Source organism: Cetorhinus maximus, chromosome 8 (genome assembly GCF_964194155.1).
Source record: "Cetorhinus maximus chromosome 8, sCetMax3.hap1.1, whole genome shotgun sequence".
Lineage (NCBI taxonomy): Eukaryota > Metazoa > Chordata > Chondrichthyes > Lamniformes > Cetorhinidae > Cetorhinus > Cetorhinus maximus.
The window spans coordinates 40,603,546-40,631,393 of record NC_135886.1 but is presented as its reverse complement, the minus strand read 5'-3'; the positions used below and the strand labels follow the sequence as shown (position 1 = coordinate 40,631,393).

The window sequence follows — 27,848 nt, the reverse complement described above, 5'->3', positions numbered from 1 at the left end:
TGAGGTAACTGTGTGCAAGCAACTGTCCTTTTCTTTGCACATGGCTGCAACTGTTTAACAATTCCATACATTACAAGACAAGAGAAAACTGGCCTACACCACATTTCAGACATTCTGAAAAATCAATATGAGAAAGTTGTAATGTTGAGCACTGCCTTTATATAAATTACATTCAAACATTAAATTGATTTTCTCTAGTTTCTCAGATCTGGGGCTCCAAATAGTGTTAACACTTCAGTTGCTAATTCTACCTTTGACATAACAGAAACATATGAATCTCAAAATTCAAAATTCCATAAGTCATTGCTCTAAAAACTGAACTCATCTCACATGTCTACCTTGCAAAGCACTTTCCAGTGCCCAAGCTTTGTCCAGCAGTTTCACATTATGTTGCTTCAGTGGGGAATAGTATTAAATGTTGGCAGAAAAGGGATACTGTGGATGCCACCAGTCCAGTAAACGCACGCTATGCACAGGGTCTAAGATAACCTGGAGTCCTTGGTCCTTTTTTGGCTTCTTTCCATGTGGAAGTGGGGAGTCTTGGAACAGCATCCTGACACGGTGGTGCCTCATATCAGTGCTCACACTAATTGTAAACTGCAAGAGAAAAGGAAAGGACTTGCAATCTATAATGTTTTTCACAATCTCGTGATGCCCCAAAGAGCTTTACAGCCAATCAAGTACCTTTGAAGTGCAGTTACTGTTGTAATGGAAGAAAGACATCTGTGTAACTTGCCACATAATAAATAAGGACAGCATTCCAATAAATTCTGATGAATGTGGTTTGGATTTCAGAAGTAATGTGACTATTCCTTCAAAACAAAAATCAAGTGTTGAAATTTGGGCTTCCACAACTATTCTCTCTCGTGACTAGCACAGAAGTCAGCTCCAATAAGAACCCTATGCTTCCTACAACTTAAAGGAACCATAAAAAATCTGGGATGGCAAGTCCAAGATAAGTAAGGAACCTCTAAATCTCAACTTACATGGAGGGTTTCCACCATGCCCATTTCATAACACAAAATAAACTGTCACACTAGACTTTTTCCATAGCAGACTAAAGGGTTTATTTATAGATAACCATTGTACAGAATTAAACTAGTACCCAATAGTTGAAGTCAGTTTAAACAAAACAGAAATTTGAGCCACTTCATGCAAGGGTTAGACAGAAAGGCAAGTCAATTAAGCTCCTTTCCAACTGGTCCAATTCTATATGACAGAACTGCAGCAGTATCTGCGTCTGTTGTTACTAGATCTCTAACTAACTGGAGTGGCTGAAGTGTCCGATTCTTATATCCACAAGATTTTTTGAGAAACCAGTCGGGGAGAGAGTTTTTAAAATTAAAACAATGAACAGTGTCCCACAGCATGTGCACAAAAGCATGTGGATGATACACTCAGTGCCTAACTAGTGCTGTTGATTTTAGGGCTATCTTGATTACATACCGGTATGTTATTGATTAGGAGCTTAGTGACACAATCGTTTTGAGCACTTGGGTGTGTTTAACATCTCTGTAGCGATTAAATATGTTTTTTTATAACGCTTGTACAGAGTTGAGATAATAAAAGCATTCTCCCAGCTTGTAGCTACCGAATCCATTTTGATAGGATATCCTTAAAAAAGCATAGTTATGAGTATAAGAAATATAGTGCAGAGAGAGAACCCATAACCGATGGGAAAAAACTGTCACATTAAGCATATCTTTGAAGATTAGGATGTGCTAATCATTTTCAACTTCATCTGAACAAACTGTTCTTCCACTGCAGGAATTTGAGTTTTTCCCAGTTATCCCATAGCCCTGAGAAAACATAGATCAACGGTTAAGCTACAAAGGCTTGGACTGGGTGATTTAGAAGGACAATATCTTATTGGAAAGTGGCCACGTTCCCTTCCCCAAACCATCTCTGAATGTGTGATTAGTTCATTGGCAAATTTAACAGGAGGGGGGAAACAAAACCAATTCTTAATATTGGATATTAGGAGCTTAATGACAATTGTTTTGAGCACTTAGGTGTCTGTAGCAATTAAATTTTTTTTGTAAAGAGTTGGAAGAATGAAAGCATTCTCCCAGTTTGCAGTTACCAAATCCATTTTGTTCTATATCATGCACACTATTTTGCTTTTGAATTCACCTTTGGAACATTCAGATTTGCTCTTACCAACGTTAGAGTCATTCCCATAACCACTGGCGTGAAGATGAAATTGAGGGTGGTGATCTGCAACAAGTAGCAGTCTTGGTCAGGGTTCTTGTGTACCTGTTCATATTGTCGTGGAAACTGAAGCCCATTTCGAGAGCCATTCTTTAACTTGGGAGACTGAAGGACACAAATTGTGATATATGCATATATTGAGCAATTTAAAACCAAATTGTTTCCACTGCAAACCCCAAATCATTTATTGCAATACAACAAATAAGATTTGACAGCAAATTTTGGAACATAAATGCAAAACATTTCTAAACATTTAATGAGGAATTAGTATTGCTTTTACAAAGCTTACCAATGGTTAAATATTTAATTCTTCTGGCGAATTTCTCTTCGCTTCTCTTGAAGATGTGAATACCTTGCTGTGTTAGAGAGGCACAGGTACAAATTACCCTCCAGTAACTTGTCCAAGAATCCATTGTTCACAGCAGCCTTAACAATGAACATTTACAGGCTATTAAGTTCTGAGGGATATTAGAGCAGAGTTCAATGTTGCGTTCAACAAACACCTTAATGCATGGCTTCCAATAAGGACATCTGGATAATGATCTAAATGATTTAAAACAGAGATGAGGAGGAATTTCTTCCCTGAGTAGTTAATCTGTGGAATTCTTTACTGCAGAGGGCTGTAGAAGCTGGGTGGTTAAGTATATTCAAGGCAGAGATAGACAGATTTTTAATCAGTAAGGGAATCAAGGGTCATGGGGAAAAGGCAGGAGCTGAGGATTGTCAGATCAGCCATGATCTCATTAATGGCAGAGCAGACTAGATGGGCTAAATGGCCTACTTCTGCTCCTATGTCTTATGGTCTTATGTTCTGAAATGGGAATCTTGACCAATTTTTACCTCCTTGTCCAGGGGTGGCAAGGCCAATAATAGGACCTTTCTGTTACCCCAGCCAAGGTCAGCTAACTCATGGCAAATCAAATGTGGAACTTTCTTAGTCTGTAGGCCTCAGGCATTCCCTGCATAAACCTGCTGACCTATTGGGGAGCTGGGTAAAGTACTTTAAATGTCTATGTGAAGTTAACAAAAGACAGTTCAGGATTTATACATAGGAACAGTCTACCAGAGATAGAATGAGAACAGAAGCTCAAAAGCTTAGCAAGAGAACTAGATTAGGTAACACCCCCCGGCCCCGCTTCAGTGAATTTCTGTTTCGCCAGCAATTCTGTTAATTCCACGATCCAACTTTAGCTCTTCCCAACACCATGAAGCAGCTCACCTTCCCCTAAAATGTATATCTCTGTTCTTCAGATTTCTTCTGATTATAGATAATTAAACTACAAATACGCTTCAAAGGCCTAACAAAAGCAACATGGCTCTCCAGAGGAAGCAAGTTGGACTTCAGTTGGCATTTCCTAAGAATGATGTAGCTGCTATTAGAAACTTGAGAAATTAAACATTCTACCACTCAGCCGTGTCCCAAATTTCTGGAACCATGCCACAATGATTCAGACTTTTAATTAATTTGTAGCGGGGAAAAGTGGAAATGCAGCTTCAAAGTAGTTGCAAATCTAATATAAAAGATTCTGAAGTAAGCACTTATATTACAATTAAGAAAGCACAAAGTGAAAGACACCATCTTTCGAACAAAGCAATGATCACAAACTTAAAACTTCAATTGCACACCTGCTTTTTGAATTTGTAGTTGAACTCCCATCTTTGGTCTGATCTATTTCCACTTCCCTTCTTGCACCAGTAGAGCAAGCACTAGAAACAGAACATATGATTGTGCTTAATACTGAAATGTTCAGCTTCACATATTAGTTACATTCACAGAAAAGAGAACAGGAAAGAATGAAAAATTGCAGCTTCAATAACTGCACAGTAGTGTACAAACATGATAATGTTTTTTGTTAGCCAAATCATATAACAGATGCACGTGCTTAAATATAGATTTGCACATTTCCGTGGGTAGATGTAAATTAACAAATAAATTTTGTAGCCAGTCAGTATAAGCACACATCTAATTTTGTCCCCAATACTCCAAATTAGCCCTGCACCAAAAATCCAAACAGTTGCCTTAAAACAAACCCACTTCAGCACATTTTAATTAAGTTTCAACAAACCTTCAGCTTTAAAACAGAAATTTCCACGTGTCATTCTGTGAATGCAAGATTTAGGAAATAGGTGTAATTTTAAAAAGGCATGTTTCAAATAGCACATTCATTTGAATAATCAAAAGCTTAGTGCTAACTGCATTTGCAAAAGCATGTCCAGTGAAGGTTTTAAATATATCTCACAAGGCACTTCATTCCCACTAGATTTTTATGCTTGGTATGGGGCAGGAACACAGGTCAATCTATAACTCACTCCACAAAACTTTTTTTATAGTTGCAACATTTTTTAAAAATTCTATTTTATTGCATTAGTAACTTATCCAGTATGTTAGCTTTTAATGAAGTTTTCAAACAAAATGGGGCAGTTTCTGTAACTATATATAGCATGAAATTGGGAAATCCGCATTTCACACTATATTAGTGTAAAGATAACCCAATCAAGAGAACTGTGGATTTTGTTTTAAAATCAAAAGCAAAGATTTCTAATTTAATCAAAATTTACTGGTCCAAACAATGGGAAATACCAAAGGGTTAAGTTTCTACTTACACTACAATTTTGTAATGTGTTTGGAGTAGACTCAGGAATTGCAGGTTTTTCTGACATACGAGCACGAAATGGTTCATACATGTGGTACAATGAACGGATCACACAGGCACGCAGCGAACCCAACTTTCCTATGACCTCACGTTGCAAACGTACAGGCAAGTACACATCTGAACAGTAGTACCTGTATATTAATAGATCAGTTCAGTGAAAGCACAGCAAACATGGCTTCAAGGCTGACTTACATGTTTAAAAAGTAGATTCTTAATGTATACATATAGTGAAAACTATATAAACAGAAACTCCCCAAAAATGGACAGCTGCAAAAAAAAAAGATAATAGGGCCACATAACTTGAATGGTAAAATGTGCAAAAGCACTCAAACACAGACGCTTGCAAATTATTAACTATGAACAGCCTTCATTATGCTAAGATAAAAGCAAAAAACTGTGGATGCTGGAAATCCAAAACAAAAACACCTGGAAAAACTCAGCAGGTCTGGCAGCATCTGCGGAGAGGGACACAGTTAACGTTTCGAGTCTGAATGACCCTTCAACAGAATTAAGTAAAAATAGAAGAGAGGTGAAATATAAGCTGGTTTAAGGGGAGGGTGGGACAAGTAGAGCTGGATAGAGGGCCTGTGATAGGTGGAGATAACCAAAAGATGTCACAGACAAAAGGACAAAGAGGTGTTGAAGGTGGTGATATTATCTAAAGAATGTGCTAATTAAGGGCAGAAAGCAGGACAAGCAAGGTACAGATAGCCCTAGTGGGGGTGGGGTGGGGCGATGGAATCGAAAAAGGCTAAAAGGTAGAGATAAAACAATGGATGGAAATACATTTAAAAATAATGGAAATAGGTGGGAAAAGAAAAATCTATATAAATTATTGGAAAAAAAGGGGGGAAATCGGAAAGCGGGTGGGGATGGAGGAGAGAGTTCATGATCTAAAATTGTTGAACTCAATATTCAGTCCGGAAGGCTGTAAAGTGCCTAGTTGGAAAATGAGGTGCTGTTCCTCCAGTTTGTGTTGAGCTTTACTGGAACAATGCAGCAGGCCAAGGACGGTCATGTGGGCATGAGAGCAGGGTGGAGTGTTGAAATGGCAAGCAACAGGGAGGTCTGGGTAATGCTTGCGGACAGACCGAAGGTGTTCTGCACAGCGGTCACCCAGTCTGCGTTTGGTCTCTCCAATGTAGAGGAAACCGCATTGGGAGCAACGAATGCAGTAGACTAAATTGAGGGAAGTGCAAGTGAAATGCTGCTTCACTTGAAAGGAGTGTTTGGGCCCTTGGATGGTGAGGAGAGGGGAAGTAAAGGGGCAGGTGTAGCACCTTCTGCAGTTGCATGGGAAGGTGCCGTGGGAGGGGGTTGAGGTGTAGGGGGTGATGCAGGAGTGGACCAGGGTGTCCCGGAGGGAATGATCCCTGTGGAATGCCGCCGGGGGGGGGGGGGTGAAGGGAAGATGTGTTTGGTGGTGGCATCATGCTGGAGTTGGTGGAAATGGTAGAGGATGATCCTTTGAATGCGGAGGCTGGTGGGGTGATAAGTGAGGACAAGGGGGACTCTATCATGTTTCTGGGAGGGAGAGGAAGGTGAGAGGGCTAGCCCTTTTACAGCCTAAAACACGAGAAACATGCCTGTATAAGGTGGCAGCGGGTTTTGTGAAACAATTGACATTTGCAGAATGCAGAGCTCTTTACCCAGTGCCCCAGCAGAGAAACTGCTTTACCCCCGAGATTGAAAGTTTGCAGAGCTCTAACCCAGGGATAGAGCAATTTCTCTGCCACTATGGATGCTGAATAAATAACACAACATTTGACTGAATTTCTTTTGTACACAACAGATATAATGGTTATTTTGAACATAAAGGTACCTACATGCGAATTAGGAGGAGTAGGCCACTCGGCCCCTCGAGCCTGTTCTGCCATTCAATAAGATCATAGCCAATCTGAATGTAACCTCAACCCCACATTCCTGCCTACTCCCAATAACCTTTCACCCACTTGTTAATCAAGAATCTAACTCCACCTTAAAAACATTCAAAGATTCTGTTTCCACCGTCTTTTGAGGAAGAGAGTTCTAAAGACTTTCAACCTTCAGAAAAAATTTCTCATCTATCTTAAATGAGCAGCCCCCTTTCTTTTTTAAAAAACAGTGACCCCTAGTTCTAGATTCTCCCACAAGAGGAAACGTCCTCTCCACATCCACCCTGTCAAGACCCCTCAAGATCTTAAACGTTTCAATCAAGTCACTTCTTACTCTTCTAAATTCCAGTGGATACCTGTCCAACCTTTCCTCATAAGACAACCCACCCATTCCTGATATTAGTCTAGTAAACTTTCTCTGAACTGCTTCCAACACATTTACATCTTTCTTTAAATAAGGAGACCAGTATTGTACACAATACTCCAGATGTGGTCTCACCAATGCCCTGTACAACTGAAGCATAAGCTTCCTTTTTATGTAATCAATTCCCCTCACAATAAACAATAATATTCTTATTAACTTTCCCAATTACCTGCTGTACCTGCATACTGACCTTTTAGGATTCATGCACTAAGACACCCTGGTCCCTCAATCTCCGAGCTCTGCAATCTCTCACCATTTAGATAAGCTTCTTTTTTAGTTCTTCTTGCCAAAACGAACGATTTCACATTTGCCCACAGTATACTCCAAATTTCCAGATCTTTTCCCACTCACTTAACTTATCTATATCACTTGGTTAAACATGATTTCCCTTCTACAAAACTATGGGGAGAATTTTTGGCTTGGCGAGCGGGCACGGGGCCTGCTCGCCAAGGCGTAAAACGACGCTGGGTGACATCGGGCGTGCATCCCGACATCACCGCTCGTCATTTAGATTTTCAGTTCGGCGGGCACACAGCCAAGTCAGCTACATGCCCTCCGAACTGTCAAAGGCCTGTTATGGCCATTAATTAACTAATTAAGGCTATTGAGAAAACTGCCCGTCCAACTTTAAAGGTTGGCAGGCAGGTAAAGAGCCCAGGCGGCCTTCGCATTTTTCATGGAACCTCATCCACAGGCGGGATGAGGTTTCATGAAGAGTTTATAAAGTAAATACATTTTTTTCATTAAAGTTCATTGACATGTCCCAGCACATGTAACACTGTCACATGAGGGGCCATGTCTTAAATTTTTTTTTTCTTTATCAAAACTTTTAAAACTTAAAACTCATCTCCGAGGCTCAGAGGTGCCTCAGGGAGATTTCTGTGCTCATGCGTGAAAGAGCGCACTCCTGACTCAGGGAACACCCGCTAAGCGTTTCCGGGTGTGCGTCACACTGGGCGGGCCTTAATTGGCCCGCCCACAAAATGGTAGCGCAGACCTGGTCGGGGCACCGATTGGGCCCGCGCCCAGCCCCGCACGACCTCCCCCTCAGCGAGGGGAAAATTCTCTCCCATGTTGACTCTGCCTGATTGACTTGAATTTTTCTAAGTGCCCTACTATAACATCTTTAACAGTAGCTTCTAACATTTTCCCTAGGACATATGTTAGGCTAACTAGCCTATAGCTTCCTGCTTTCCGTCTCCCTCCCTTTTTCAATATATTTGCTATTTTCCAATCTAATGGAACTTTCCCTGAATCTAGTGAATTTTGGAAAATTAAAACCAGTGCATCAACTATCTCACTAGCCACTTCTTTCAAAGCCCAAGGGTGAAGTCCAGCTGGACCTGTGGATCAGCCTGCAGCCCCAACAATTTGCTCAACACCACTTCCCTGGTGATTGCAATTTTCCCTGAGTTCCTCCCTCCCTTTCATTTCCTGATTTACAGCTATTTCCAGGATGTTACTTGTGTCCTCTATAGTGAAGGCCAAAACAAAATACCCATTTCATTCAACTGCCATTTCCCTATTTTCCATTATCAAATCCCCAGACGCACTCTATAGAACCAACGTTCACTTTGTTAACTCTTTTCTTATTTAAATATCTATAGAACCTCTTAGTAACCACCTTTATATTACTAGGTAGCTTTCTCTCTTACTCTAACTTTTCCTTCCTTATTAATCTTTTTGTCATTCTTTGTTGTTCTTTATATTCTTTCCAATCTTCTGACCTGCCACCCGTCTTTGCATAATTATAAGCTTTTTCTTTAAGTTTGATACCGTCTTTAACTTTTTTAGTTAACTACGGATGGTGGGCCCTCCCCTTGGAGTTTTTCTTGCTCATTTGTATTTATATATTCTGTGTATTCTGAAGTATCCTTTTAAATGTCTGCCAATGAACTTCTATTGATCTATCCCTTAACCTCATTTGCCAGTTCACTTCAGCTAGCTCTGCTTTCATGCCCTTATTTGAGTTTGAAATACTAGTCCTGGGCACACTAGTTTCTCCTACAAAATAAATGTAAAATTCAATCATATTATGATCGCTGCTATCCAGGGGTGCCTTTACTAGGAGGTTAGCAATTAATCCTACCTCATTGCTCAATACCAGGTCTAGTATTGCCTGCTCTCTGGTTGGTTCCAGAATGTGCTGTTTTAAGAAACTATCCTGAAAACATTCTATGAACTCCCTTCATCCATGCCTGCCCACCTGATTTTTCCAGTCCAGTGAAAAGACAGCTGATGTCCACAAGCAGTTTGTAATTAAAAGTTTCACTATATGGTACAATTTAGTTCCTGTACAGATCAAGAGTTTAGGATACCTAAAATGGCATTTAACCATATTTCCATAACCTGTCCAAAAACTATCCAAAAACTGTACCAAGCAAATTCCTGCTTTTGTCCTAATTATATGTAAACAACTGTCTTTTAACTGCTGCACTGAATTCCAAAATGATAATGATTTAATATTTACTCCTAATGCTTAAAATGGTCAGAACCAGCACTTCAACGTATAAAAGAGTTTTAAGCAAACACCTGTTTTTTTTGAAAAAGTATAATAGTAATGAAAGCACAAAGGGCATGCCCATTACCTAATGCACATGTTGGTTAGGGCATCCAATTCAACTGTTGGTTATCCATTCAGCAAATGAACTCGTCAGTCAAACTGAATTCGACTGTTAATAGAAATGAATGACTACCAGATACAATCTACTGGTCGATGTTTCAAGGGATAAAAGTGTAACGGTAGAAGTAATCTAATTAATAGTCAATGCTGATGATTAGGTTCAATTGCCCTCACCGCTGCTGGCAGTTAATGAAAAAGCTGTGTTTCTCCAGCTGGCAGATAAATGTTTATATTTCTGGCCCACCCTATACTGGAAAAAATAATTTGTTTGCTTGTATACGTCAGTTTATAAGGAGCACAGGCTGCAAGTGGGTAAAATGCAAGAAATAGCTCCATGCTACTACCACAAGTGAAAGCTGTGCAGCTCTGGAATATCAGGTATTAATGACCACAGCAGATCATTTAAACCAAACAGCAAAAATCCTGCTCTGAGCTGGGTGAACATATTCAGTTTTAGTTTTAAAGTGTCAGCCAATTTAGCTTGTATGTTTCAATAAAGCACTGGATAGAGACTGTACTGCAGGCAGTCACAATAGAATTTAAGTATATTTGGAGTGCTAGACTTTAATGGGTTCAAAGCTGCAAGGGGACAGAACATAATCAACATTTTGGGAAGTTCAGAGCATTCTGGCAAAGAATACAGTTTGCATGCACATCAAAAGATGTATGCTGCCAAACATTCATCACTGAACCTTAAGAGAATGTTTGAAAATATATAAGATAAAAGTAAATAAAAAGGGCTTTGTCTCAATTTGCAGCAGAGCATTTCTTATCTTTGCAGTGCTATGTTCAGTTCTGGTCCATTAATCATGGTGATATTATTCCCTCAGAAACAGCAAAGAGAAGCAACAAAAGGGGTTTCACATGTCAGAAATACAAGTTTGACAAGGAATGGGAAATTGCATTTGCTATCCTTAGGAAAGAACGAGGCTTCCTGGTGACCACAATTAAATCATGGAGGTTTTTTGACATGGATTATGTACCCTCTGCGTCATATCATGAAATTGACCCTGATGTCTCTCCTTTTGCACACCTCCACCGTGTGTGTGGTTGCACTTCTGTAAGATGGTGCAAGCATCCAAGTAGGCTGTTTTATTCAGCTCAACTGAACCTGTACTGTTGAAGAAAATTCTAAATAAATTTTAAGAGGACAAAATTCCACAGTGTAAAAAGAACTGATGTTATGAGGAAATTGAAAGAAGTGATTGAAGGCTTGGTGAAACATACAGCTTTTCTGAATGCCGTTAAAGACAGCAAAGGCAGAGAGGTAAATGAGATAAAGAACAAGTTCCAAAGAGTAGGGCTAAGAGGTGATTCTGCCACTGAACGTGGAGGAGAGAAAGTCAGTGGCAATGCACTGAATTCCAAATAACTGGATGGCATGGAAGGCCACAGAAAAATGCAGAGGTGGGGGCAGTTGAAATCATAGGGATATTTTAAATTTGAAAAGGAAGCGAGTGTAACTCTTTCGAGTTATCAACAGATCTCATGTAACTCTTTCGAGTACATTCACAGTTCTTGGTTTTTTTTTCCGGGAGTGGGACATGAACCCACAACCTTCGAAGCGAGTGTAGGTCAACAAGGAGAGGAGTGATGGTCATGTGGCAGTTAAAGCTCAATGGAATGCAGGTGGTGGAATTTTGAATGAGCTGAAATTTATGGATGGGGTGGGCAGCAAGTAAGGCATTAGAGAAAAGTAATCTAGTGTTACAAAGAGAATTTTGGCAACAGTGGGTAAAGAGCTGGAGACAGGCAAAGTTGTGAAGGTGGTAGTGAACACCTTTAATGATGAATAGGATATAGGATTTGAAACTCAGTTTTGAATTGATGAAACTAGAGCTGCGTTTGTCACAGGTTAGTTCAAACAGGTGTGCAACCATGAAATGGAAGAAATTCAGAGAAATTTTGGCTGATCAACAACTTAGTACCTGACCATCAGCCTTGAAGCAGAGGTTGTTGTCAACGATAGGAAAATGGTGGACGGGCAGAATTGGGCACCTGTTCACTATGACTGCACTTATGATTTCAAGTACTTGATATGAAAATATGAACTGAGACAGACAATTTGCAAATGCACTTGAAAATTCCACTTCATTTGTTTTGAGAGTCATTGATGAATGGGTATGTTTGTTGTTCAGAAAAGATGCACAAATTTCATTTATAAAAAGCAAATCCTCCAGTCCTTTACTGCCTCTGTAAATAACTTCCGAAATCAGTCTCTACAGTTGGCAATAGTTTATAGGACAAAAAATAATCAAAGTATCTCACCTCCGATATAACCTGGTCCAAAAAGCAGCTGTACAGGTAACAGTCCAGGCATTTTTACAAATTAGAGCAAACTTCGCAACATCCTCAGGTCGTATGTAGGATGCCAGAAACAACCAAATATCTATAGGGTACTGTTGTCCACAGTCCTCTACATTCTCTAGGGAAAGAAAACACCATCTCATTTCAGAAAGTAGAAACATATTATTCAGTGATGTTACAGAAAGGGGATGGTGCAGCACACTACACTATCAAATTTTCTTGCCATAAGGATGAGCATGTATATGTTTAAAACATTATAATTTTGCCCTGGATGAGATCAGAATTTAATTGCTTTTCAAGCTGCATGTCACAAGCCTAACAATTGCAACTGGTAGTCACTCGAAAATTAAGACAATTCAGCTCCTGTACTGAAGCATCACTTTTTCTGAAGTATGACAGAAATTTAAGCATAGTACTTGACTTCTGGGGAAAAGTCTGATGGACAGGAAGCAAATTACACAGGTTTTTATATTATTTGAGATAGATATAGATTAAAGCATGAGAATTCCAAATTGTGCAACACTGGGATTCTATAATTGCATCAATTGCACAAGTTCTGCTTGTGTGATGGCATTTGGGAGAATATGGGTGATGCAAAGAATCTCAATGATACTGTCAGCCCTTGTATAACACAGCTGGGATTGAAGTGAATGAGAACAGTTAATCGAACTGAACTGTATAAACCATAACTGGTCAATGGCACACCAGGCTGTCCAGATAGGAGGAGAGATGGAAATGTAGGCAACTGTGGGCAACAGGGAAATTAATTATGCTTCATTCCAGATGTCTTATTTGCAAGGAATGCCTGTGCAAGGAAATGCGTGACTCAAACATCGACCATGCATAATTTTAGTGATAAGTGTGACAAATATAAGCAGAGGGATCAATTAACCATATCATAGAATGGGTGTATAATTTGGGTAAACAAGCTAGCCTTGGGAAGGCCTGGAGCTAAATCAAGCTATTTGGAGGTATTTAATCATGAAGGAGTTAAACAGGGTTATCTGTGAAATTAGAGTTTATCTAGGAGATACGCTTTGCAAGACATATAAACAAGGGTTTCCATGGCTGGTTAGGTAGCTGAAGAGAGAGAAACCCAATGCTATTCTTGTACTTCACAGGCTGATATCCTATGCTGTGTGAATAAAGTCTGTTTCTTATGTGCAGTTGTCTTGTGCTTACTCGAAGAGTGTTGCAAGAACCAAAGAGGGAAGGAGGTTGGCTCACTAGGAGGAAGTCCAAGTAAACATAATTCAACAAACATGCACAATAGTGCAGTAGGAAGCTTTGGGCCATCATGCTAACAATTACTTTTAAACATCAATACGCCGTGAGATGAGTACCTAATTCATGGCTCATGTTGATGTTTTAGAAGTAAATTTTAGTTCTGGGAAGATTAAAGCTTAACTGTAGGAAATGGGATAAATGCAATTCAAGCAGCTTGGAGTCCATTACATTTAAATGGGGTCGTATTGATTTAAGGGTTTTTACAGCTAGAAAGATAAGATCCTAAAACAGCAGGTGGGCTTACTTAGCTGGAGATGTGATGGCTACACTGCTTGCAAAGAAGTGCAGTCCAGAGGATGTTTTCTTTATGGGAGTTAGAGCTGAATTAGTTTAAAAGCATTCAGTAAACCCTGAAAGGCTAAATCTTCATGGAAATGGGTGGAGCTTAAGAAGGTTCTCTGGTTTCAATTTATCTGAGTGTTCCCTAGCAAGGCAAGAGGCTCCATACTGAAAAGGGGCTGCTGTTAGCAGGCTTCAGGCAGTGAGGGATTGAAGAAGCTTTGGGAACCATTGGTACAGCGGAGGGTTCCAGTTTGGACCTTGTGTGATTTAACTGTTAGCAGGTTCCAGGCAGCTAGGGCTCAGAGAAGTAGTGGGGAGCTGAGAAGATGGAGGAAGGTCACTGGTTTCATACTGGACAGTCAGGGCTAAGAGAGGCCCTGGATGCCATTTATAGAGCAGTGCAGCCAGGAGACTGGAGTGCAAAGAAACCCAGGGGCAATGCCAGCTTAATGAAGCTAGCAGTCTGCAAGAGAGTTGGTGTTTTGGCAATCAGAGATGGGAGTTGAGTTTTGTGAAACTCATGGAACGCAGTCTCAGGAGAGGAGATTGAATCATCGGGAGGTGAGCAGCCATTGGGGCAGTCCAAAGTGGAGCAGTTTCTAAGGCAATTCAGAAGCTAGATCATCGAAAGTGAGAAGCTGAAATCCCTCTTGAGGGAGAGAGAGTTTTAATGGGATTTTATGACTCTGGTCACTGATGCCTGGGTGGGTCGCTGAGAAATCTATGGGATCTGCCTTGGCCATTTAATGTGCAATGTGATATGCTCAACCACAGTTTGTCTGTTCATTCATGTTTACCTCAGGTTAATTCTGAATGTTATAGAGAACAAGATAGATATCGTAAATTGTTTCTCTTTACTAATTTTGTATAGTAAAGTTCATTTTGTTTATTTACAATGGAAATTTTGTGGCTTTATTCTCCTCATGGGTAACTGGGATTTCAAACTGTCTACTTTAAACAAAAATTTACTGGTCCCTAACCAGATCATAACATATGCAGCATGTAAGCACAAGGCAAGTAAAAAAGGCAAAAAAAATACCATCAAGAATTTTAAGCAACTTTCCAGCCACATTTACAATTTCTTTGTGCAATATTAAGAATTAATTACCTTGCTGTCTTTTGCTTTTCTTTTTCCTAGAGACCTTCAACTCATTTGAGTGGCTATCAACATCAACTTCATCACTGCTGTCACAATCCAAATGATCCTCAGGAACAGAGGAAAGAGCCTCTTCTGTCACAGGGACTTGAGACGCTTCCAAACCACACAGCAACTTTACTAAAATAAAACCACTAAATTGTCAGTATTTGCTCATCATTGAACTGTACAAACCTGTAAATCTGAAGGGTTTACAACAAATTATATTTCATAAGAAATGTTTTTAATGTACAACTGACACAATTAAAGCTATGGTGTCACTAATATTTCAATGATGTATAAAGACACCATGCAAATTTTCATGCTGTATCCATATGAACTCTAAAGCGCCCAGCAGTACAATTCTAGATGATCGCCTCTTACCCTGGGTTCAGTCTGGAAAGAACATCTTGAAAATACAACACCAGAGCTGTTAAAATTCCAGAGCTTATAGCAGTCACTGGTTCAGCATTATATATTACAAATTAAGGATAATACACATCAATTCTTTACAATTTTTTGCAGGAATTTTGATACCAGCTTAAATAAACCTAATTATATACAAGAATCAACACCAATTATATAAATCATCCAGAATTGGTCGATTTTCTCCATTTGAATTCTATTTAAAATGCAATGTTATAAAATAACCAGTTATCAAAGCTGCTAAAAAGAAACATTAAGAAACCCTGTAAATTTGTACATTATAAAGCACTGTAATGGATACTTTCAGTTAACTGAAGTTGAATATTTTGACTTTACAGAGAGAAAGCAGCTGGATTTTATGTACCACTGCAAATAAAACTTTTGTTCCACGTATGTTTTCCGATCTTTTCTAGAGATTATAAAAGTTCAGTGCCAGGCTTAGTATCACAGAGCCAACCCTACATATAAAGAAAATTCTGAATGATTCCTCTACAAGTCAACCCTTTCATCTAAGTTACACCTAGCAAAAACAATCAATCAGCCATTACAATACAGGAACTTATGAGGAGGTTTACAATAGATCAAGGTAACATTTTTGCTATTGAAAGTAGTCAGCATTAAGATGCACAAGTCCTTAGGAACCTTTGGTCATTGTATACCAAAAACTTTCTTCTACAAATGAATCCAAAGTAATAAACATTAACTGGACTCTGACAAGATCTTTCAGCTGTTATTTCATTGTGGATACAGCTTATCAAAGGAAGTTTAAGACAAGTACTTTACTGAAAGGCACGAAAGCTATAACCCACCCACAAACCCCACCCCACATGTGAAATAGTACACTTTAAAATCCAAATTTATTTTAAATGAAGTATAATTGACAAGGCCAAGAGGGGCTGGATTAGGATCTACAAAGGGTATTAAGTTTTAGTTAACTAGGGGGATGCACATCTGGCAAAAAGCTTATAGGATTATCCAGGTAAGCTTAATTAACCATAAATCGCAGCGTATAAGTTGACCCGGCATACAAACAACCCCATTTTCCAGCACAAAAATCACGTTTTTGTGCATACATGGCGTATAAATCGACCCCTCTTTTTTAGCCATGACATGTTATATTTGCATTCGTAGTCAACTTCAATTTTTTGCCCCTCAAGTGGATGTTTTACTTACCAGCACCTTATAACTGTTAATCAAGCAGGTGATTATGGTCTGTGTTGCAAAGATGCACAGGAGTTTAAGACAAGTCCACTCTTTGCATCAGATGCCGATCACATTTCAAAATGGCGACCACCCACACCATTGGTTCACTTTTACACTTGGCATACAAGTCGACCCCCATTTATGGAGGGATTTTTTGAGGTTTCAAAGGTTGATTTATAAGCCAACATCTACGGTATTTATGAAAGATCCTTGACCATATGCTCATGCAACATTTTATTGAATACCTCTGTTCTTGTCTCCTCTGTCTCCACTCCTTTCCCTCAAATAATCTGTGCACTTTCATTGAGTAACTTCAATCTATTAGGCTAGATTTGTCATCCTTATGTTTGCTTTAATCCTTCCACCATGCATGCATAGATCACGAGGTTACAGGCTGCATATCGAGCAAGGAAGAATTGAAGCTACACTTTAGACCACTTAGGCATAGGGTAAGTGACCACCTCCTCTGCTGTCAAACTTTCAAGGCCCCTTCCCATGCTCTTCTCAGACCTGCCCCAAACACTGCTCAACAAGCAATAAAAACAGTTGATGATTTACATAAACCACAATGGTGCACTCTAGCACACTAAACGCACTGTTCCAAAATTAGCAGGATACATGCCCATTCCCATTGTGCCCTATGCCGGGGTTCCTGGTCTTATTGTCCCAGAAAGAAGAGCATAAACTATTCTTACAGAACTGCAATCAGCTCAAATACAACAGAAGTAATTTGAAATAACGTTAAGCAAATCGTGGAACCACACATATCATTCAACAATGACTCAGTGCAGCATTTCCACTCAAGTCAGAAGGTCATGAGTTCAAGCCCAATCCAAAGGCTTGAGCCCATCATTTAGGTTGACACCAACACAACACTGAGGCTGCTGCATTGTTGGAGGTGCTGTCTTTTGCACGAGATATTAAACCTTGGCTCTAGTAGATATAAAAAACCCATGGCATTATTTTATGAGGAAAAGGGAGTTCTCCCAGTGCTTTGGCCAACATATATTGCTCAACCAACATTAAAATAGGTTATCTGGTTATTCATCACATTGCTATCTGTGGAAGTTTGTTGTGTGTAGACTGGTTGCCATGTTTTCTTACTTATCAGAGTAACGATGTTTTATAAAAATGCTTTATTGGCGAGTGAAATACTTTATAGCATCCTGAGTTTGTGAAAGATGCTATATAAATAAAGGTTCTTCCTTTCTAGGTGTGACATTTGTTAGAATACCTCTCAAGGCTGAAGTTTTCTTTTACAAAATGGAAGGACATGGCATGGTCTGGACATGTGGATGCTAACCTGGGATTTTTCTTTTAAAAAAAGTCATAAATTCACCTTGGAACTGTCCACAAGCAGGCCTCTTCCAAGAAATCACCTGACCTATATGGTACTTGAGAAGGAATTGCTTGTTTGTGTTGAACTGCAAAGCTCCTTAATGAAGCTGGGAGACAAAAAGGCAATCACATGGGAGAGAGGGAAAAAAACAAGTTGTGAACCTGCTTGCTTTGAAGGCAGTTTTGTTAGAGACAAGCTGAAGGAAGGCAGGCTACCTTGACTGGTTTCCCCCTCTCTACCTTGCCTAAAATTGTGTTAGGCTACCAACCTGTAGTCAGAGAACCCTCATCTGAGTGTAACCAGTTTGCATTTGGACCTGCAAAGCTGGACCAGTTGGTAGGAGCTTCCAGGCATCCACCAGGACCAGCGACCTCTCTGCATACAAGAGAACTCTGGGTCAACAGTTCGAGGCCCTGCGGGCTTTATCTTGTATTTTATAAAATCCATCCGCCAAAGCCCATATCTGCAGAGAGACTGTTTTTGTCCTTGCTTTGTCGGTGTGCGCGCTGGGGGAATTCTTTAGGAAGTGATAGATAGTTATACTTAACAATTAAAATTGTGTGTTAACCAGTACTTGCAACTTATTAAAAGAAGTTTTGTTTAAAAATAAATGAATCATTTAGTTTTTGAAAGAAGCTTGGTCAGAGTCTCTTTTTTTCTGGGTACTAGAGGTATAGATACACAATTGGCCATTTTGGAGAGAAAATGAAACATTTAAATTAATGGTACATCCTGCGGAGTTGTGTGGCTTGATAATCCATACACTCCTCCCATCCTGGTCGTAACACATTCCTAACGTGTGTACTTCAATAGAACTGAACACTAAATGATAGGCATTTCATTCATTGGAGGGGGGGGGGAGAAAGAAAAGAGAAGGGGAGAAAGGATCCTCTCTCTAAAATGGTATAGGACTAGTGAATTTGTTCATTTTTGCACACGTAACCTGAAACATTAAGCACATGAAAGGAGAAATGTCAACCGTGCAGTTAATTTGCTTTTAAACTGAAACCAAGTGACAAAGTTATTGATCAAAATAAAATGTTATAATGAGCAGTAGAATGTGGCTAGAAGCCTAAAATCAGGGATTAAAAAGAAATTAAAAGCTAGACAAAATTAAATAGTATTCTGAAAAATATTCATATAAACCAACCTTCTTTCTGAATTGCATTCGCTACAGCTTTCTTTACTCTACCAGTCTTCACGATAGCTGGATCTGAATCGGCATAATCTGCCACAGTAACTGAGAAAAAAGTTAAAGGTTTAAACTTTAGTAAACTATGAAATAAAAATGTGAAATCAAATACTATCTGCTACTAATAATTATGAATTTGCAAGTGAGATCAGAGGTTCTCATATGAGTTTGCTGCACAGCAAAATGTGTGTGGAAGGCTAACAAAAACAATTGCTTTCTCTTCGTACACAGAAAAAGCCAAGAAAAAAAGATTCTACTGCACGTTCCCTAATCCCAACATATATGGTTCTTCCATACAGTCTGCGCCTTACTTTCTTCTTCTGGATACAAACATTTGGAATTGGACAGATTTCCCAACCCATTTCACACAGGATAGTGATGTTGGTATTTCTTTCATAAAGGTGAACAAATACACGTGGAGCTTCAGAGGCATCATTAAGAAGAACTAAAAGCTAAAAGCTACTGCGGATGCTGGAAATCCAAAACAAAACAAAAACAGAATTACCTGGAAAAACTCAGCAAGTCTGGCAGCATCGGCGGAGAAGAAATCAGTCAACGTTTCGAGCCTTCATGGCCCTTCGGCAGAACTGCAGCATAGTTTCAACAAGGGAGAAATATAAATTGGTTTAAGGTGGGTTGGGGGGGGGGGGGAAGACTCATTGAGGGTGTGGTGTGAGCAGATAATAATCAAAAGATGTCACAGACAAAAGGGTCAAAGAGGTGTTGAAGGTGGTGGTCTTTGTCTGAGAAAAGTGCTAATTAAGAATGGAAAACAGGATATTCAAAGTACAGCTCTAGTGGGGGTGGGGTGGAAAGACTAAAGGTTTTAGTTTTAGATTTAAAAATAATGGAAATAGGTGGGGAAAGAAGAATCTATATAAATTATTGAAAAAAAAGCGGGGGTGGGGGGGAAGAAACGGGGTGGAGATGGGGGGAGGGGGAGTTTAAGATCTCAAGTTGTTGAATTCAATATTCAGCCCAGAGGGCTGTAAAGTGCCTAGTCGGAAGATGAGGTGCTGTTCCTCCAGTTTGCGTTGGGCTTCACTGGAACAATGCAGCAAGCCAAGGACAGACATGTTGGCAAGAGAACAGGGTGGAGTGTTAAAATGGCAAGCGACAGGGAGGTTTGGGTCTTTCTTGCGGACAGACCGCAGGTGTTCCACAAAACGGTCGCCCAGTTTGCGTTTGGTCTCTCCAATGTAGAGGAGACCGCATTGGGAGCAACGAATGCAGTAGACTAAGTTAGGGGAAATGCAAGTGAAATGCTGCTTCACTTGAAAGGAGTGTTTGGGCCCTTGGACGGTGAGGAGAGAGGAAGTGAAGGGGCAGGTGTTGCATCATCACCCCCTACTCCTCAACCCCCACTTATGGCACCTCCCCATGCCCACGCAGAAGATGCAACACCTGCCCCTTCACTTCCTCTCTCCTCACCGTCCAAGGGCCCAAACACTCCTTTCAAGTGAAGCAGCATTTCACTTGCATTTCCCCTAACTTAGTCTACTGCATTCGTTGCTCCCAATGCGGTCTCCTCTACATTGGAGAGACCAAACACAAACTGGGCGACCGTTTTGCGGAACACCTGCGGTCTGTCCGCAAGAAAGACCCAAACCTCCCTGTCGCTTGCCATTTTAACACTCCACCCTGTTCTCTTGCCAACATGTCTGTCCTTGGCTTGCTGCATTGTTCCAGTGAAGCCCAACGCAAACTGGAGGAACAGCACCTCATCTTCCGACTAGGCACTTTACAGCCCTCTGGGCTGAATATTGAATTCAACAACTTGAGATCTTAAACTCCCCCTCCCATCCCCACCCCGTTTCTTTTCCCCCCCCACCCGCTTTTTTTTCAATAATTTATATAGATTCTTCTTTCCCCACCTATTTCCATTATTTTTAAATCTAAAACTAAAACCTTTAGTCTTTCCACCCCACCCCCACTAGAGCTGTACTTTGAATATCCTGTTTTCCATTCTTAATTAGCACTTTTCTCAGACAAAGACCACCACCTTCAACACCTCTTTGACCCTTTTGTCTGTGACATCTTTTGATTATTATCTGCTCACACCACACCCTCAATGTGTCTCTCCACCCACCCCCCCACCCCCCCCACCCACCTTAAACCAATTTATATTTCTCCCTTGTTGAAACTATGCTGCAGTTCTGCCAAAGGGCCATGAAGGCTCGAAACGTTGACTGATTTCTTCTCCGCCGATGCTGCCAGACTTGCTGAGTTTTTCCAGGTAATTCTGTTTTTGTTTTGATTAAGAAGAACTGGTCTGATGGGATTAAACACCACAGGAAAAGGAAATTAATTATTGCGACAAAGTTACTAAATCAGTCCATCATTGACAATTCAGTACTCATTAATTATACAGCTCCTCCAAACCACATGCTGTGGCTCAGTTCATAGCACCCTCGCCTTTGAATCAGAGGGTTGTGGGTTCATGTCCCACTCCCGGAAACCAAGAACTGTGAATGTACTCGAAAGAGATGCAATCTGTGACTGTTGATAACTCGAAAGAGTTTCCATAGTATTAGTGTTTCGGTTTTAATAGCTACTGAAGTTAATAGCTACTTAAAGTTAAAAATACGAACAACACTATCTATTCAATATCTAAGTCGCCTACCCAATGAATTAAACATCATTCCTTCCACTAAAAAGTTAAAATATGACTAATGCTGAAATGTTTAGTTAAGGTAAAGGGACAAGCAATGCTAAAAAGGTATGAGAAATGTGTGGATATTCACTTTTAGATGACCAGAAGCAAAATTCAACAACGAGATTGATGCCCATTATAAAGTTTAATTAGAATCCTGTCAGGCTACATCAATACCTAAAGTTAAATCTCCATTACAACCAAAAGCCGATAATGACTCAAACTGAACATAGAACAACCGTTAGAACAGAAAATACCAGAACCACAGAAATTTGAACTTTGCTCTTATTTTTTGGGACATCAGAACTCCTTGACTCCATCTTAGCAATTAATTCAATTTACAGAGTGTGCATTGTTAATGGACAATGTAGATTGTGCATTCAATCTGGGATGATTTAATATTGGCAAAGATAGGAGTTTGACAACTGTTCTGCCATGCCACATGGGCGGAGGGCACTGATCCTGGGACTAGTGTCTCACTATTTGGGCAACCCTCAACTAAAACGCAGTACTGCTTTGTATAGCAAGCTAAAAATCAAGAATCTAAGCAAATTTCATGTGCGCATATTTGGCAGCTGCTCTTCAAAATTAATGACACACAACAAATAGCCGCAGCTCAGGATGCAGAACAATGTTTCTCTTTCATCTCCGGAATCCAGACATGACTTCAGTGCAATTTATATGATGCAACCTTCCTAGATGAAGTCAAATTAAACAGGTCCAGGATCATTCCAAGCAGCCATGCGCAGGCTGCACAAAAGTTACAAAAGAAAAATACTACAGATGCCAGAGATCTAAAATAAAAATAGAAAATGCTGGAAATATTCAGGTCAGGCAGCACCTGTGAAGCGAAAAGCAAAGTTAACTTTTCAGGTCTGTGACGTTTCATCAAACCTTCATTTGGCACCAACTGACAGCATGTACCAACAGGATGCAAGAATGATGATAAAAGAAACAGAAATATTTAATTAATGCAGGAGAGGGGTGTTCTTTTGCAGCTTGGAAATAAAGCACATTTTTGAGAGTGTAGTGATTTTTCCCTACAGTTTAATTACAGAAACACCACAGAAGCAGTACTGTATGTGTTATCAATGTCAGTTAAGGCTAAAATAGCTGCTGAAAGGTAGGCCTGGTTTTTGACAAAGTTCACAAAAAGTAAACTTGATGTCAAAAGTCAGTGATAAAATACTTTTTGACCTTATTTGTGTCCCATATTATAGAAGTATTAAATTATTAATTTTCAACACTATACTGCCTTAGAGCTTTCACAAAAATGGTGTTGGGTTGGGTAACTAAATGCAAAACACCAAATATATTACCTTTTAATGCTGTAAAAATCCCAAAGCCCTTCACAGAAACATTACACAGACAGACGAATTAGGAGTAGGCTACTCGGCCTGAGTCTTTTTTTTTATTCATTTACGGGATGTTGGCATCACTGGCTAGGCCAGCATTTATTGTCCATCCCTAACTGCCCTTGAGAAGGTGGTGAGCTGCCTTCTTGAACCACTGCAGTCCATGTGGTGTACGTACACCCACAGCGCTATTAGGGAGGGAGTTTCAGGATTTTGATCCAGCGACAGTGAAGGAACAGCAATATATTTCTAAGCCAGGATGGTGAGTGACTTGGAGGGGAACCTCTAGATGATGGCATTCCCAGGTATCTGCTGCCCTTGTCCTTCTAGATGGTAGCGGTCGTGGGTTTGGAAGGTGCTGTCTAAAGAGGCTTAGTGAATTTCTGAAGTGCATCTTGTAGATGGTACACACTGCTACTATTGTGCGTTGATGGTGGAGGAAGTGAATGTTTGTCGATGGGTGCCAATCAAGTGGGCTGCTTTGTCCTGGATGGTGTCAAGCTTCTTGAGTGTTAGAGTTGCACTCATCCAGGCAAGGGGGGAGTAATCCATCACACTCCTGACTTGTGCCTTGTAGATTCTGAACAGGCTTTGGGGAGTCAGGTGGTGAGTTACAGGGTTCCAAGCCTCTGACCTGCTATTGTAGCCACAGTATTTATATGGCTAGTCCAGTTCAGTTTCTGGTCAATGGTAAACACCAGTATGTTGATAGTGGGGGATTCAGCAATAGTAATGCCATTGAATGTCAAGGGAGAATGGTTGGGTTCTCTCCTGTTGAAGATGGTTATTGCCTGGCACTTGTGTGGCCCCTCGAGCCTGTTCTGCCATTCAATAAGATCATGGCTGATCTGATTGTAACCTCAACCCCATATTCCTCCCTACCCCTGATAACCTTTCACCCATTTGTTTATCAAGAATCTATCTAGCTCTGCCTTAAAAATATTTTTACCACATCTTTTGAGGAAAAGCGATCTAAAGGCTCATGACCCGCAAAAAAAATTTCTCCTCATCTCTGCCTTAAATGAGCGACCCCTTATTTTTAAAACAGTGACCGCCCCTAGCTCTAGATTCACCCACAAGAGGAAGCATCCACTCCACATCCACCCCGTCAAGGTCCCTCAGGATCTTAAACATTTCAACCAAGCCGCCGCTTACTCTTCTAAACTCGTGGATACAAGCCTAACCTATCCAACCTTTCCTCATAAGACAACCTGCCCATTCCTGGTATTAATCTAACAAACCTTCTCTGAGCTGCTTCTAATGCATTTACATCTTTCCTTAAATAAGGAGGCCAGTACTGTACACAATACTCCAGATGTGGTCTCACCAGTGCCTTGTACAACTGAAGCATAACCTCCCTACTTTTGTAATCAATTCCCCTCACAATAAACAATAACATTCTATTAGCTTTTCTATTGACTTGCAGTACCTGCATACCAGCCTTTTGTGTTTCATGCACTAGGACACCCAGGTCCCTCTGAATCTCAAAGCCCTGCAATCTCTCACCATTTAGGTAATAAGCTTTGTTATTCTTCCTGCCAAAATGGACAATTTCACATTTTCCCACCTCATACTCCATTTGCCAAATCTTTGCCCACTCACTTAGCCTATTGTCCCTTTGTAGCCTCATGTCCTCTTCACAATTTACTTTCCTCCCTACCTTTGTGACATTAGCAAATTTAGCAACCATTCCTTCAATACCTTCATCCAAGTCATTTATATAAATTGTAAGAAGTTGAGGCCCCAGCACTGATCCCTGTGGCACACCACACACATCCTGCCAACCAGAAAAAAACCCATTTATGCCAACTTTCTGCTTCCTGTTAGTTAGCCAATCTTCTTTACCCACTATATCATTAGCTTTTATTTTCCGCAATAACCTTTAATGTGGCACTTTATCAAATGCCTTCTGGAAATTTAAGTACAGCGTATCCACCACATCCCCTTTATCCACGCACGTGACTCCTTCAAAGAACGCCAATAAATTGGTTAAACATTATTTCCCTTTCACAAAATCATGTTGACTCTGCCTAATTGCCGTGAAGTATTCTAAATGCTCTACTATAACATTTTTAACAGACAAAATTTGATACAGTGCCTCATAAGAAGATATTAGGTGACTAAAACTAAGGAGTGCCTTAAGGAAGAAAGAGAGTGAAGCAAATGTTCAGGGAATTCCAGGGCTTCGATCCGAGGTAACTGACAGCATGGCCATCAATGAAAACTGGAGATTTGTAAGTGGTCGTGTTTGGCAAAGTACAGAAATATCAGGGGGTTGTGAGGCTGGAGGAGATTAGAGAGATACACAGGTTTTGAAGACAAGGATGAGAATTTTTAATATTGAGGTGCACCAGGAGCCAATGTAGGTCAGCAAGCTTAGGGACGATGGATGCTGGGAGCAAATTAGGATGCAGAGCTTTGCATGAGCTCAAATTGCTTTATGTAAGGGAGGTGAAGCTGCAACAGAAAATTCTGGAAATACTCAGCAGCTCAGGTAACAGCTGTGGCAAGAGAAACAAAATTGCCATTTCAAGCCTTTAATCAGAACTGGGAAAAGTTAGAAATGCAATAGAATTTAAGAAAATGCTTCCAAAAGGCACTTGATACAGTGCAGCACAACACACTTGTGAGAAAAGTTATAGTTAATGGAATAAAAGGGACAGTAGGAAAATTGATACAAAATTGGCTGAATGACAGGAAACAGAGATTAATGAATATTTTTCAGACTGGAGGAAGGGTTATAATGGAGTTCCCCAGGGGTCAGTTTTGGGACCCTTGCTTTTCCAGATATATATTAATGGCCTAAACCTTGATGTACAGGGAACAATTCCAAAATTTGCAGATGAATCAAAATTTGGAAGCATTGTAAACTACGAGGACAGTGTATAACTTCAAAAGTACATAGACAAGTTGGTGGAATGGCAGATAGGTGGCAGCTGAAGTTCAATATGGAGAACTGTGAGGTGATACATTTTGGTAGGAAGAACATGGAGAGACAGTACAAAATAAAGGGACCTGGGTGTATACGTGCCTATGTCTTTAAAGGTGGAAGGACAGGTTGAGATAGCAGTTAATAAAGCATTCAGTATCCTAGGCTTTATTAATAGGGGCAGAGAGTACAAGAGAACTTGCATAAGACACTAGTTAGACTTTAGCCGGAGTACTGCGTACAGTTCTGGGCACTGCATTTCAGGAAGGAAGTGACGGCATTGGAGAGAATGCATAAGAGATTTACGAGAATGGTTCCAGGGATGAGGAACTTCAGTTGTATAGTAAAATTGGAGAAGTTCTTTTCCTTGAAGATAAGGCTAAGAGGAGAATTGATAGAGACATTCAAAATCATGAGGGCCTGGACAGAGCAGATAGGGAGAAACTGTTCCCATTCGCAAAGGATTGAGAATAAGACGGCACTGATTTAGAGTAACTGGCAAAAGCAACACCAGGAAAAACTTTTTCACGTAGCAAGGGGTTAGGGTCTGGAGTGTATTGCCCAAGTATGGTAAAAGCAGGTCCAATGGAGGTATTCAAGAGGGAATTAGATTATTATTTGAAAAGAAACAATCTGCAGGGTTACGGGGAGAAGGCAAGAGAATGGCATTAGGTGAAATGCCCATTTGGACAACCAGTGCAGACACGATGGGCTGAATGGCCTCCTTCTGCACTGTAACAATTCTGTTAAGTAAGAGAGAGAAAAGTTGGATAAACAAACAGAAAGGTCTGTGATACGGTGTAAGACAAGGGGATAAAACCACAATTCCAGCTGCTGGTAATAATTATGTTTTTATCATTTTCAGCTCCTCTCGGTCCATCTTTTGTTTCTTTACTTGTCCCAGTACTACTTTCAAGGCAGACATCTTGCCCCATCATCCTTTTTCCCATTTGAATCCTCGTAACAACCACTCCTGCACTGATTCTCGCCATAGATGCTGCCTGACCCACTGAGTATTTCCAGCATTTTCACTTTTCCTTTCAGATTTCCAACATTTACAATATTTTACTTTCCTTAGGGCGAAGTTGCGCTTCTTGAATAGTTTGCTTCCGGGAGTGCATTGCTGCAACTAGGCTTCACTCCAGAGTGTATCTCGGTACAGACTGCATTAAAAATGTTACTACTATACCTCTCCTCCCGCACACCGATTGTGATTCTTGGCCGGACCCGCACGGAGAGAATCTGCCCCGGGTTTAGAACCAAATGAACTAACCTAACGCCACCTAACCTGATAAAAGCTCAGCTCCATTACTGACAACTCCCTGGCCCAATCGGCAGGCGAACAGGACAATGGGGTCCGGGATGAGCCAATAGGAGTGCGGCATTTGGCAGTTCCTCCTCGGCAGCAGGTTCGGCTGCCCCAGCACTACCTCTCCCCTCCCTCCCCTTCACTTCGCTTTCTCTTTTCACCTGCTTCAGAAGAAATGTTTCCCCGGTTTTTCAGCCGTTTTCTGTTCCCTTTCTTTGGCATTGCGACGACAACACGAGACCGAAACACGTTATCGAGAGTTCTTCCATGTTGCGGAACCGACAGGAGAAAGGAAAAGAGAAGAGAAAATGATTGAGTGAATAAAAGTCACTCCCCCGGGATCTTCAGCCATATTGGAACTGGGTCTCCCGTCAGCCCCCGCGCTACCGCCAAGGCGCTTGCGCGGGGGCTCCTGACGTCACTGGAACAATCACCCTTTAAAGGCACAGGAGTGAGGAAAGATTTGCATTTATATAGCACCTCGCACAATCTAAGGATCTTCCGAAGCACCTTACAACCAATGAAGAGAATCCCAAAGATTCACAATCCTATGAGTGAAGAAATTTCTTCTCATCTCAGTTCCAATTGACTCCCTCTCCCCTTAAGCTGCAGTGTCCAACTTTCCAGGATTGGCTGAGGTGTCAG

At 40.5% G+C, this 27,848-nt stretch overlaps 1 protein-coding gene across 1 annotated transcript; it reads right to left on the bottom strand.

Moving 5' to 3' along the window:
• tmem183a (transmembrane protein 183A) lies at positions 1-27,574 on the bottom strand. Its single transcript, XM_078546715.1, has 8 exons — positions 27,365-27,574; positions 18,916-19,005; positions 14,771-14,938; positions 12,055-12,211; positions 4,816-4,996; positions 3,838-3,918; positions 2,161-2,316; positions 1-597 (listed from the first exon to the last, which is right to left on the bottom strand). The coding sequence occupies exons 1-8, from the start codon at positions 27,423-27,425 to the stop codon at positions 412-414; spliced, it is 1,080 nt and encodes a 359-aa protein (XP_078402841.1). The 5' UTR covers positions 27,426-27,574; the 3' UTR covers positions 1-411.
• Positions 27,575-27,848: the final 274 nt, after the last annotated feature.